Source organism: Ambystoma mexicanum, chromosome 9, assembly GCF_040938575.1.
Source record: "Ambystoma mexicanum isolate Mex_15411 chromosome 9, UKY_AmexF1_1, whole genome shotgun sequence".
Taxonomy (NCBI): domain Eukaryota; kingdom Metazoa; phylum Chordata; class Amphibia; order Caudata; family Ambystomatidae; genus Ambystoma; species Ambystoma mexicanum.
Genome location: NC_090931.1, coordinates 1,432,738,234 through 1,432,752,029, shown reverse-complemented (window position 1 = coordinate 1,432,752,029; position 13,796 = coordinate 1,432,738,234). Strand labels below are relative to the sequence as shown.

General features: G+C 46.8%; 2 protein-coding genes across 4 annotated transcripts in view; one reads left to right on the top strand and one right to left on the bottom strand.

Moving 5' to 3' along the window:
* The window catches only part of BCS1L (BCS1 homolog, ubiquinol-cytochrome c reductase complex chaperone), a 184,311-nt gene extending 175,032 nt beyond the window's left edge, over positions 1-9,279 (bottom strand). Inside the window, exon 1 of one of the 2 annotated variants that reach the window (XM_069616850.1) lies at positions 9,153-9,279. The gene's annotated coding sequence lies outside the window, so the exon portion shown is untranslated. Of the gene's footprint in view, positions 1-9,058 lie in introns of both variants that reach the window. The other variant, XM_069616851.1, reaches the window with a different exon arrangement.
* Positions 9,280-9,724: 445 nt separating this feature from the next.
* The window catches only part of ZNF142 (zinc finger protein 142), a 210,403-nt gene continuing 206,331 nt past the window's right edge, over positions 9,725-13,796 (top strand). For both annotated transcript variants that reach the window (XM_069616849.1, XM_069616848.1), the window contains exons 1-2: positions 9,725-9,849; positions 10,477-10,871. In XM_069616849.1, the coding sequence (XP_069472950.1) occupies positions 10,586-10,871 (286 nt within the window). In that variant the 5' untranslated portion in view covers positions 9,725-9,849; positions 10,477-10,585. The remainder of the gene's footprint in view (positions 9,850-10,476; positions 10,872-13,796) is intronic.

Here is a 13,796-nt window from a genome sequence, read left to right as displayed (position 1 = left end):
TTTACACTGGGGGGAATCCAGCCACAGAGAATAGAAACGAGAAAGGACTGGGAAATAGAGATCAGCTAGCATGAATGTAGCCCAGCCCGGAAATTTCAAACCTGGAAACACGAAGCTGCAAGAATGCTGATCCCCCATTGGCAGGGACATCCAAGAACAGTTGGCGGAGTACTGCGGAGGAAGCCAAGATCCTGACCAGTGGAAGAGTGGGAAAGAAGCCAGTGGTGATGTGACTTCAGGGAGGAGGACCGTGTGATCCTGCTACTGCAAAGGAGTTGTGTGGCGCAAGTTACCGCGCAGCCTTAGGACGAAGCGGGAGTGGAAGAAGCAAGAAGCCCTGAAGCAGCGCGACTCAGTCTATCACCCCAGGAAGAATCGGATATGCTGTCCCAACACGGAACAGGTAACGGAAGTAGCGGGAGACCTAGTAGGGGCTTGGGGCTGCTCAAGAGTCAAGAGAGCCTCTGGAGCAATTTCAGGAACAGGGGAATCGAATAGTGTCTAGTCAACATCGTCCCATGCTCCGTCATGGGATTTTACAGCTCTATCAGGAGGGGGAGAACCTCAGAATTTTTCAGGAAACTTTGACCGATTGGCCAACAGTTTAATTGAAGCGAAGATCTGAAGACCTGTTACTTAGCCCAGCTATTAAAGGGGGAACTTCAAGGCTTGTACCGAACTTTGAACCCGTAGGCACCACTTCTTTTGATGATATAAAACATGATTTATTGAAAAGAGTAGGGCAGAAAGAGACCTTTTATGGGTCAAAGCTCAGAGAGATCCGTTTGGGCCCTACTGAAACCACATTGGAGTTGGGGACAAGGGTTCAGAATACCTTGTCCCAATGGCTTGGGAAGAAAACTATCGGAAGTAATGGAGATTGTAGTTCTTGAGCAATTCACCAATACTCTGCTCCCATACTTGCAAAAAGCCATTTTACAACAAAGTAGTCCCACTTGGCAGTTACCGTCTTTCAACCGCACCGGCACTACTTGCGTTTGTTTTGGCAAGGGCGCCAGTGGGAGTTCACCTGCCTCCCACTGGACTCTCGCCGATCCCTTCGTGCCTCACCAAGCTACTCAAACCAGTAGTCAGCTGGTTGCGGGAGTTGGGGGCAGGCTGATCATTTACCTGGATGACATCGGCATCATGGCTCAAGACCAACAGCAGCTTCGCTCTCATGTGACCGAAGCGACATGTCTCCTGGAGGATCTACGTTTCCTTGTGAATTGGGAGAAGTCGGAGACTAACCCAGCGCAGAAGTTAGAGTTCCTGAGATTTGTAATAGATACATCATCAATAATGCGTTTATTCGGATAAATCGATCAAACATGAGCACATTAAAATACAACAGCATTATTACAATAAGGCTACTATTAAAAAACTCAGTGAATCAAAGAAATACCAAAAACATCATGAACATAAGCGTATGATGAATAAAATCACCTCTTCTTTAGTAAAAGAAAAAAAAAAGTCCATTCAGCTTAGAGTCTCTAGCAAAGATTTTCTTGCTTGCCAGGCCCTCCGTAGATAGATAAGGAAACCCCAAACTACAACACTTGTCTCTGCCTGAAGAAAAAACATTAACCCTGGTCGACACTGGGTACATTTCCGCTGTTTCAAAATTGATAGCAGTGTCTGTTTTCTGATGTCCCTATAATAGGGACACAATAGCACAAAATAAGGTAGGTCCTCTGTAGGTTAACCACAACATGGGGATTCTAAGGCTTGGACATAACCGTCCCAGTTTGCTGTATTTGCACGCAATAACAAGTCAACATGTGCTCTTTTCACAATCAAGCGATCAGCTGGAACATCACTTTGCATTAGGTATGGTTTTATAGAGTCCAATTTTGTGATATAGCATGTTTCCTTTTTGAGGTCAAGGACAACCCTACTAATTAATGTCTTTCCATAACAAATGTGCTAAAATTCCTCGGGGCATTTATCTTAGTTGTTCACTCAAAGATATGCTTCAACCATGGAATCTTATGCCAAACAGAACTACATGGCAGGACTTTCTTCTGTGTCACCATTGCTCTGGGGTTTGACCATATTCTTAGCTAATGTTATATAGGGGCCCAGTACCAATCATCTTCCAGATGTTGCGCCGAGCTCGGCATGAACTGCATAGTTTGGTGCTCAGTAAGCCCAATAGCTTTTTGAAGAATTTGTTTTCTATTATCTGAAATATGGTGACTTTTTCGCGCCCCCCACAATGAAGCCCCATAGTTGGTAGCTGCCTTCATTTGGGCATTATTCAGCTTCAAAATCGTTGCTAGTGGTTTCTCATGACACATTTGCATGTAGCAGGAAATCCCTCCGATTGCCTGAGACATTTTAGTTCTCAGTCTCAATATGTGCGATGCCCCCTACCAATTTTTGTCAAATCGCATGCCTAGGTAAAGAAACTCATTCAATCAAACAACCATTGCTATACATGCCATGCATCTTGATCTTTTTCCTTCAACTCCATGGCCTGAAGGCCATGACCGCTGATTTTGAGGTTTTAATTTTCAAATCCAAGTTTACCATAAAATCAGTGTAAACATTAATTAATTTCTGCAGGGCATTTGGGGTTCGGGCAATGATTACAGTGTCATCCGCATAGACTAGGAGGGGGAAGATTTTGTTACCCACCTGGGGAAAATCTGCCTTGGAGTCTAGTATTGCTTCATAGAGACCGTTTGTGTACAGTGTGAATAAAATTGGAGCAAGTACACATCCTTGCTGGACTCCTGTAACCACATCAAAATAGCTGGTACATGGTCCCTGCTCCCCATAATGGACACATGCCCGGGTGCCTTTATGCACCAACCGAAGGGTCCTCAGCAATCCACTCGGACTCCCAATGGAACCCAGCACCACCCAGAGTAACAAATACAGTTCAGGGAACTTTAAGCCACCCCTTGTCAAAAATCGATGCCATCAAGAAGGAGATCAAAGTGATCTTGGCAAGGGACAACCTATTTCTGCAGGAGCTGGCAAAGATAGTAGGTTGCCTAGTTTCCTCCATCCAGGCGATCTTTCCTGGGCTTTTACACTACCAAACCTTGCAACACCTCAAAATTCACCATCGCAGAAGGGGCATGACTTACTATCAGAGAATTTCCATGTCAATGGAGACGTGGATGGAATTGTCCTGGTGGTTTTCAGCACATGGAATCCTGGAGCGGGAAGGCTATTTTTGGCTTCTCCCCGGATCTGATAATAAGAATTGGACACCAGCAGACGAGGTTGGGCAGCCCGCTGCGGGACGATCTCGACCAGGGTAAATGGTCGGAGACCAAGCTCCGCATCAATTGCCTAGAATTGATGGCCAGTTCCTTTGATATGATATGGCATTTATAATGTGCCTATACACAAGTGTTTCAAGGCGCGACGAGGCAAGAGAGGGGGACCAGAGGGAAGACAAAGACAATGATCTTACTAGGCCAGATGACAATGAGATCGCAAAAGTGCAGGGGAGGGGGGGAAAGGGAAAAGTGCGGGGACGGGGGAAGGTGTTGGGGGCCGTGCAATACATAGGATCAACAGTAAAAAATAATAATAACAATAAATAAAAACAATAGGTAAAAAGTGCAGCCAGCTAGTGGCAAGAGCAGTGCAGACACCCAGTGTCAAGAGCTGATAGGGGACTGTAGGGATACAGAAACAGCCCCCAAGTGCAGGGGTTGCCCGGGAGGCAGTGCAGGTGTGCAACTGGCAGGGGAGGGGACCTGGGCCCGAGATCAGAGGGTAGCCAGGTGACAAGTGCAGTTTCAGTCAGGAGTTCAGCAGGGGAGAGAGGGGGAGAAAGCAGAAGCAAAGAGGAAGGTCTTGAGTTGCTTCTGGAACCGGAGATGGTTCTCCTCGAGTTTCAAGGAGGCAGGGAGATTGTTCCAGAGGGAGGCCCCAGTCGAAGATAGAGATCTGCCACCAACTCGTTGCTTGGAGAAGCGACTGACCCTGAGGATGTTGGAGGCAGATGAACGAAGACCTCGAGAAGGAAGATATTTAGGAAGAGAGAGTTGAAGGAATTGTGGCCCCAGGCCCCAGAAGGTTTTGAACTTAATCCCCATAGCGACTGGGAGCCAGTGCAGTGGAGAAATACGATCCCTGGGCTTGAGGCCAAGGACAAGTCCTGCAGTCCTGTTCTGGATGAGTTGCAGAGGGCGGAGAGTAGAAGCAGGGAGATTTAGAAAGAGGATGTTTCGGTAGTCCAGCCTAGAGAGAACCAGAGAGCTATGGAGACAGTGAGCTTCTGGGGGAAGGAGAGGAAAGGAAAGGAAGAATACATCTCAGGAGGTGCAGTTGGTAGTGTGACTTCTTAGAAACGTCAGATATGTGATGAGAGGAGAGTGTGGAATCAAAGATGACCCCAAGGTTTTCAGCCTCACAGGTGGGAGCAGGAAGAGGGCCGAGAGAGGCCAGCCAGAGAGCGACAGGAAAGGAGGAAGCAGATGTACCAATGAGGTGAATCTCAGTCTTACTGGCATTAATGCAGAGATCTTTGGCGGCACATCACTCGTGGATAGCGGACAGACGGAGATGAGAGAAGGAGAAGAGGTGGGGTAAGGGAGCCTGAAAATGAGCTGAGTGTCATCCACATAGCACTGAAAGTTGGAGCAGAGAGCGGCAATGCGGTGGGCAAGAAGTGCCAGGTATTGGTTGAACAGCCAGGGAGAGTTGTTAGACCCCTGGGGAACACCACAGGTAGAGATAGAGATAGAGGAGAGGAAGGACCCAAGTTGGATCTAGGCGAGTCGACTGGAGAAGAAAGAGGTCAACCAAGCCCGGGATTAGTCAGTGATACTCAGGTTATCACGGAGACGGTTGAGCAGGATGGCATGGTTGACCGTGTCAAAGGCAAAAGAGAGATCAAGTAAGATGAGGACACGGGGTATTGGAATCAAGGTTGGAGAGCAGGTCTTAACGGATGTTCAGGAGAGCCGTTTTCGTGCTTCTGGCAGTTCTGAAGCCAGACTGATGGTCATGGAGACAGCCAAGTGATTCTGTAATGCAATCAAGAGCTTAACACAGGATCAAATCAAATGCTACATCGTGCTGAAGATGGATAATGTCTCAGCAGTACAGTATATCAACTGGCTCGAAGGGGGCACCAAAGCCAGGATACTGGCAGAGCTAGCCAGGGACGTCTGGCATCTCTGTCTGGAGAGAAATCTCAACGTGACCACAGAGTGCCTGCCAGGCCTAGCCAATCAGGTGGCGGACTGGAACTCCAGGCACCTTAGAGACTCCAGCGACTGGCAGCTAAACAGAGAAGTACTCTGGAGGTTAATGGAGTTGAGAGACCCTTGCAGGACGGACCTGTTTGCGACAAGGTTGAATTGTCAGCTGCCACACTTCTACAGTTGGAGACCGGACCAGGAGACGTCAGCGACTGATGTGTTTCTGCAAACCTAGGGTCCACAGGTGCATTTCTGAACCTTTGCCACGATCTCAAGGATGTAGGCGCGCCGAAAACAAGCAAGGCTGCTATTATTGATGCTAGCCTGGAGGGGACAGCCTTGGTTCCCGGATCTACTGGGCTTGTCATCCGTGGATCCGCTCCACCTCCCGCCAGGACATCATAGTGGATTCTGAGCCTTCCTGCATCCGCTGGGCCTTTAACGGACTCTAAGGCCAGTGGCTCGGCAATTCCAGGGGTGCCTGGCGAAAGCGAGGGTTATATGGGAATGCTGAGAACTTCATTGAGGAGCCCTGGGCACCCAAGACAGCCAAGTCATACTGAGCATACTGGCATAGCTGGTGAATGGTTAGAGACATTCGTCCCGCTAGTGCCAATGTGATCCATGTGGTTAATTTTCTGGCAGCCTTAGCAAGGCAAGTCTTATAGGATAGTGAACACCTCCCGATCAGCGATTCCAGCCAGACATGAGCAGGTGGGAGGCTGCCCTCTAGGGAAGCATTTCTTGGTTTAGAGGCTGAGTTAAATGCCTTCGACCTCCGCCTCCGAACTACACACGCCTATGGGATGTGAACACCCTCTTATAACTTTTCCAGAGGCAGCCAGACAACGTCGACTTGTCCAGAAACATTATGGCAGCTAAGGTGTAGCCTCTTTTATCTTTTTTTTATCTTGCAAAAGAGTTTTGGGCATATGTGCCCTTGACTTAGAAGGCAGGTCTTATCACCAGAGGGTGTCACCTTCTGTGCCAGAAGGACTAAAACAGGAACCAAGACAGTGTCCTATCTGGTGTTTCCAGCACATCCAAAGCTTTGCCCAGTCAGAGCCCTCAAAGCTTACGAGGCACAGGCAGAGCAGCACAGGCCACCCAGAGAGAGCTGGATCTTTATCGCAGTTCGCCAGCCTTTCAAATCGGTAGCAATGCTAGCCAGATGGATCAAATGGTACATGCAACAGCCAGGAATAGATACTGCACGTTTTCAGGCTTGTTCAGCCAGGGGGTGCGGGAGGGCATGGCATTTAAGGTCTTCACCTTAGACGCCCCCGGCTGGAGGACATTCTCAGAGCCACGAACTGGTCAAATAAGATGATATTCAAGAGATTTTATTTCAAGCTGATCGAAACAGGTAGCCTCGTTGGTGGCAAGTAGGCTTGGAACAAGCATAATACAAGACTCGGGGTCTTGACACAGAATACAGATTTTCCATAGTAAAATAAAAGGAAAGTCATGATTCTATTAAAGATTAACAAGGGGGGTCCTGGGAGTCCCTCTGCCAGACATTAGTCCTGGTTGCGAGAGACTTACCCAGAGTCTTTAGCTCACTATCTTTCACAGAGAAGAAATATCCTAAACATATCAGTCTTTGTCCTGCCCTGGGGCAGTCCAGCACCGAAATGCTAGGCAATTCTCCTCCGAACAAGAGTACCAACAGTATCCCCAGACACGTGTTTCGGTCTGGTTGAACCTCATCAGTATGGAGGAGCTGTGTCTCTCTAAGAATAGTGAGCAAGGGGTCCACGTCTGGATTCCCCTAGTAACTTAGGGTGAGACCCAAAGTTACTTGCATATGCAGATTAACAAGGGGGGTCCTGGGAGTCCCTCTGCCAGACATTAGTCCTGGTTGCGAGAGACTTACCCAGAGTCTTTAGCTCACTATCTTTCACAGAGAAGAAATATCCTAAACATATCAGTCTTTGTCCTGCCCTGGGGCAGTCCAGCACCGAAATGCTAGGCAATTCTCCTCTGAACAAGAGTACCAACAGCATCCCCAGACACGTGTTTCGGTCTGGTTGAACCTCATTAGTAGGGAGGAGCTGTGTCTCTCTAAGAATAGTGAGCAAGGGGTCCACGTCTGGATTCCCCTAGTAACTTAGGGTGAGACCCAAAGTTACTTGCATATGCAGATTAACAAGGGGGGTCCTGGGAGTCCCTCTGCCAGACATTAGTCCTGGTTGCGAGAGACTTACCCAGAGTCTTTTGATTCTATTAAAGACACAGAGACAAAATATTATGCCACCCATACAATCGCCCGAGGAGTGTGCGATAGGGCAAGAGCATTAGGTGTGAGAGAAGCAGAAGCTGTGATAGAAAACAGTGTCTAGGTTGTGATTTCCCACCATGGAGAGAAACAAGTGAACACAGTGTTCTCTGTCTTCTCTGCAGGTGCAGAAGCGAGATGAGGGAGGAGACCGTTATTGTGCTGGGTTGAGTTCCTGTTCGTTCGTCTGGTTCGTTCATGTGTAGCGTCAGAGTACTGCAGGGGAGTAGGTAAGAAAGAGGAAAGATGTTGATAGTCGGGAGAGTTATGAGACTGCAGCTCCCGCGATTGGCTGATGCAAGCATGTGTTGCTCCAGGGCAGAGCATTTGAGTTTCGAACTAGAAAGACACTACTGCCCCTTTCAGGAAATTGTAGTATTTTTAGTTAATTGGCTGTTAAAACTTTATTTTCATGTTGTGCTGCTCGAGTTGTTAAGTAAAGAGTTTAGCATAATACGTTGCCTCGGTGTCTTTGACAGAATCATGACTTTCCTTTACATTAGTATGGAAAATCTGTATTCTATGTCAAGACCGGAGGCTCGGATTATGCTTCTCTTCCATTTTACTACTTCAGCAGCAAATGTACAAACCATTAAAACATGATAACAAAAATTAATAAACTACAACAACCATTGTTTTGAGTCTTTTTGTAGTTCTGTTCTTATTGGTCCTCCAAATTGACCACATAACATCCAATCAGAATAGTCCATATGCCTAAACCATACTGTCCCTCAACTCCATTTCCTTTCTTTGCTGCTCGGCAGCGAGGTAAGTGCCCTTTTCATTACTCTTACGAGTGTGTGTGTATAAATGTGGCATTGTGTTTTTTCATAAGACAAACTTGCAAGCGCGCACAATCTAGGTAATTGGCGTAGCATATCCACATCGAGTGTTGACCAATTGGAAGTTGCAGTCGCAATGGGGCTGGTGCTCCGGCGACCACAACCTCTGAGGAGAGCTACAGAGGGCACTACGGTCTTGGAAGGGGGAGCGCAACGGGACCACATAGTTCGGCGCTCCCACCATTCCACAGACCGTTAGGCATTTGCGATAACGCTATTGCAATCGCTCCAAAAACATATCTGTACAATTTTGGAACTCTGATAATCAGGAGTCATAATCCTTCGCCTCTGTGTCTTTAATAGAATTATGACTTTCTTTAACTAATGTGTTAAAAATCTTAATTGTGTTCATGGTCACCTGTGCCTTGGAGAGGGCTTTTCTCTCATTTCTTCAAGTAAAAACCTTTATAGTTTATTTGCTGCGGGCAATTAAGAGAACATGCCAAAATCTAAAACTCCCTTGTCCTTATTAAAATTGCGATTTTCCTACACGCCCTGCTAAGAACATCTTTTATTATGTATATCAAATGACTTTCTTTTTCTATGTGATCTAACAAAAAAAAGCACATGAGGGAGAGCAATGACGAGATAGTAAGGGTAAAACCGTAGAGTAAATAAATTAGTTTTGTTTTTAACGAATTAAATAAAGGAAAAGAATCCAATATAACAAACAGATATTTTTGCGTATGGTATGGGGAAAGTACACACTACCTCATGAAAAATGTGATAGATAATGCATTCTACAATTTTCGACAAAGGACACTAACCAATTTGACAAGGGCACAGCTTTCATGATAGATACTGCGTCAGGATGAAGCTACAGAATCAACGCAGGACTATTCGCCCAAAGAGCGCTCTCACCCCCTTGCAGCGCCTCACACACTACCATACTCTGTGCGGTGGTAGAAGATTCTTCGGCGACCATTTATAGGGGGCGCACTCTCTTACCTTCAGCAGTAAGTTGCAGTCCCTTCCGGCAAACACGATTGGCGGTGCGGTCCAAGCCTCGCTCTCAAAACGAAACTACTTGGTCCGTTGCCACTAGAATTGCAGTTCCCTAAACAGACATGTGTCAACCACCACAGAGTTCTAATAAAGAACTTTATTAATGTAATAACGTTTTTTATTTGAATTCTATGCCAAACACCCACGGAAATAAAACGTCCGCACCTGGAAGCAATACTATGCCATCCAAACCTTCTTCTGGAACCCCGGCATCTTGGAATGTACAAATCTAGTACCTTTTACGAACTGTAGAACGGTACACGGGTCTCTTGACACGCCAGATGGCTAGAAGATCACATTAGTCTTTTCGCCATTTCTATTGGTGACTGTTGCCAGGCGTTTCAGGCTACATTTTATTTCCTGGTTTTTTTGCGTTTCAAGCCTCGCTCTGGCCCGATTTTGGCAGCTCATTTGCCACACAAGTTATCAGTGAAATGATTGCACACCAAGCCTCGCCCTCGTTTGGCAGTTCTGCGTTGTCTTTCTTCTCTGTCCATTATGGTGTCAGCTTGAGGCAGTTAAGTCCCTGGATCCAATTCAGTCATCTCCTAAGGTAAGGTAAGGTAGGGTTGGGCGAAGAGGTAACGGGTCAAATAGGACACAAAGTTGGTGCCAACAGGGAAACAGGGGTGAGCGCATGCTTGGGGACGTGTGGCATGGTTAGCTAGGAATAGGGGGAAGACTAGTCCACTTCAGTGCAAAGATGCTAGACAGTGGCCAATTGGGACGTTGAAAATGCCACCTTAGGGAATGGGAAGGTGGAGACATCTGCCAGGGGAGGACCTGCCACTTTGTGTAGCGGGCCTCTCAGATCAGGCAGGGTTCAAAATTGTGCAGGGGGCATTTCTGCTTAGCTTTAGACCAACAGCTATCAAGAACTACTTTTGGCTCCCCAGGCCAACCGATGCAGTGAAAACACTGTATGCATAGCTGTGAGTTGCTTGGATGATGATGCTGTCTTGACTCCCCTCCTCTGTATGCAGGCTGCCCCCCTTCCTAGAGTCTGATCTGTTTTCCCTGTACTCTGTAGGTTATTTATCCTTGATTGGACTGGGGATTTGAAACGAGTTTCTCTTGTAAACTAAATGTATTAAGATGAAATTGCTGCTGCTGAGAATAATTTGAAATCAAAGCGAGCTCGTGCGTTACAAATCTCTCCTGAAACCTTGATTTTTTTCAGATCACACTTTGGGATTGGAAGGTACATGCTAAAGACAGATGTATGCATACCTGCAGCAGCCACGTCTGGAGGAAGGTGAAAAGGGCCAGCTACTTGGCCCGGCTGGACCATGGCACATTTGTCTGCAGAAACTCTGCTTCTACCAGCCAGACACTCCACCCGTTCTGGCCCTGTGACTGCCAGGACCGTGTCACAGAAACCAGATTCTGAAGAGGACAATCCGTGTATGGATATGATTGCATCAGCTGTCAGTGAGGTGCACGGCTTCGAGATGGGCACGGCTGAGACCGCCAACCAAGCATCCTCTCTGGAAGAAACCTGCCCAGAATCCTTCACAGAAACATTAGGAGAAGTGGTTGCTGACGTATGTGCAGTTTCTTCTGGTAGCCCTGCAGGTAGGTTGTCTCCGTTTCTTTTAAAGGAACCGTAAGAAGTAAACACTAGGTGGTTAAATAAAGAAACCGACACTGTATTTGTGGAAAGTGCTCTTAAAAGTTTTCACTTTCAGGGATCTATGGTTCAATAATACTTGCTTGCAATGCTCCAACTTAAAACTGGCAAGTAGCTATTTGCAACTGCTGGGGTGGGTACATCGATGATTTGCGTGCAATTTGCGTTGCTGTTGCTGCTGAGATCTGCAGAAGCTCGGTTTTGGGAGGCCCTTTTCTCAGTATTTCGCCACTCCCGCCCTACCACCCGGAATTGCCACTGCCGGACTGTCTACATAGAGCGCATAAGAGGTCATTGCTAATGTTGCACATAATCTTGCTATTAATACAGATTATAGCTTTATCCTTGGGGAACTATGGTCCGAATAAAGCTGCTAAACCACTAACTACATGAAACAATCTGGCAAATGATTCTGGTAGGCCCCAGGAGAAAATGAATTGCCCAGGGTATTATTTTTCCTCCAGTATTTTTCAATGTGCAGAGTTGCCGAAGCACCATGTTCTATTTCCCGGTCCTTGCATTCTTTTGAGCAAGTCTCATCTTTAGGTCCGGTTGGAGAAACATGCTCTCTTACAGACCTAATAATTTCGCATGTACTCTATGATGATATGTCAATGGGATTTTTACTGCACACCATTGCCATCTGCATGATCTCCAGGCGCTATGATGGATCTGAAAATAAGAGGAAGGGATTGGTTTGTTAGTGGTACGAGAGAGTGTGTGTGCACAAATGCTATTGCTTTATTAGTAGCTTCAGTTCAGAAAAAACAGTCGCTCTGTGGGTTTGCTGACAGGTGATATGGGAAGGTTAGCCTGTGGGTGGGTGCGTGAGTCCATATGGGGAGGCCTTGTGTGCCTGTGGCATAGGGGTGCATTGAAGGTGTTGCGATTGTGTGACTTAATGGAAGAGGTGTGGAGTTTTGCTGTTTGGTGTTATATTGCTATGGTTTACAGTGTGTGGATCGAGCGGTGGTTTGGTGGCAGTGGCGTTGTATGGAGAGTTTCAGCAGAAGTATTGGGGGAGAATGGGTGCCCCTCAGGGCATAGGGCTGAATCATTGTTGCTCAGGTTGTTTGTGGAGTAAATTGAAGCCCACTGATCAGCAGAATAATACACAGCCCTGATTGGTCCACTGTATTTCAGCATTGTTCCCTGATTGGAAAATGGACATTATTACATTGTGTGTGCATTCCCAGGCCCAAATAGCGCCTCCAGTGAGGGAGATCAAGGGCATCAACAGAAAATGAAGTACTTATTTCTAATTCTTTCTGGTTTGTGACAGAGTCAGGGGTGGATCCTAGAACACCAATTAAAAGATAACTGGTGCAGGTTTACTTTCTGATTGGCAAAGATTACTTCACACTCATGTGAACCAATCAGTTCCAGGCTTTTTGATAACAAGGATGGTGCAAAAACACTGCTGGTGCCAGAATCTGATGATCACATTTTATTGTTAGCACTGGATTCAACATCAGTAGGAGATGGTGAATATGATGAACGTTGCGATATGGACAGTACAAGCAGCAACAGAGATTTTAAAAATAAGAATCTCATGCTTTAGTGGTGTCCTAAAAAGTGAGCAGAATGTTGCCCCTTTAAGCAACGAAATTGCCAGTTTATTTTGCCCCAAGACTTCTCACTTACCTTTTTTCATCCCAAATTCGTAGCTTGCCTGCTTGTGCAGCAAGGCTGGTAATCCTTCTCACCTGTCTATCCAAAATGCCTTTAATTAAAGAGCCAGACAGGCCTTAGTGCAGCAGTAACTTCCAGGATTCCGCCAGAGGATGGTCTTGATTGAGGTGACTGAAGGGCACATCTCACTGTAGTTTTAGTTCATTATGTTTGTACGTGTTTCATCAGTTGTGTTGAGGTTCATATACCTTGATAGCTGATCTTTTAGATGAAGCTCAATTTTATATTTCAGATCCAGTAGCACAAATAGTCCTCTCGATGCCACCAATGAGCTTTATTTCCATCCACTCCCTCCCTATCAGCCCCACAGAAGAAAACTCATTGGTACAGAAAACGGCCAGCCATCCCCACAATTCCCACACCATCACAATGCAAGTAATATGATCCCCTCCAAGTTGATACCTTCTCTGCCTCCTAACCCTATTACACACACCTCATACCCGCTCCTTATTTACATCATATCACTTTGCTTGCAAACAATTTGTGCATGTTAAAACTTGATTTCGATTCATGAATAAGTGATATCCCCCACCAGACTCCTACTGCGTCCCTCTGGGGAAACCCCTCCCACATACTTGGTGGACCCTGCACTGATTGCCTCCTACCCCCATCACAAACTGACCTCCGGATCTCTCCATCTAGCCCTCCCCCCTCCTTCACAGCCTCCGCATCAGCCATCACCCTCTCCCGCCTCTGCATCAAGCCAACACCATCCTGAGGAGAGCGGTCATTATTTCTTGGTCTCCTAGCACCCGTCCAGAATGTCAGTGAGAAAAAAGGTTTGTGTCGGAAAAGGGGTTTGGGGGGGTTCAGTTCATAGGTAGGAAGGGGAAAAGGTGTTAAAGGGATACCGAGTCTCACCATCCAGTGCCCCACTTCCACTCCCCGAAGACCGTCATTCTGGTGATCCTCCTGCGTTGGTCCACCACTAGGAACTGGATCCAAAAGCGATGGCCGTGTCCTGGCCACCTGGATGACAGATCCCCGAGGACTAGCTGGTGACACCTTCTGGTTTCTCACAGCTGTCACCAAGGACGGTGCACCCTGCCTTTAATAAATTGACAATCACATTTCCAAGGTCTGCCTACCGTACAGGTTCTCCCATTTGGGGGGTTGCAACCAATATAGACTACCTTTACTGGGTGGCAATTCTAAAATGCAGTGATCTCTTAAAAGGA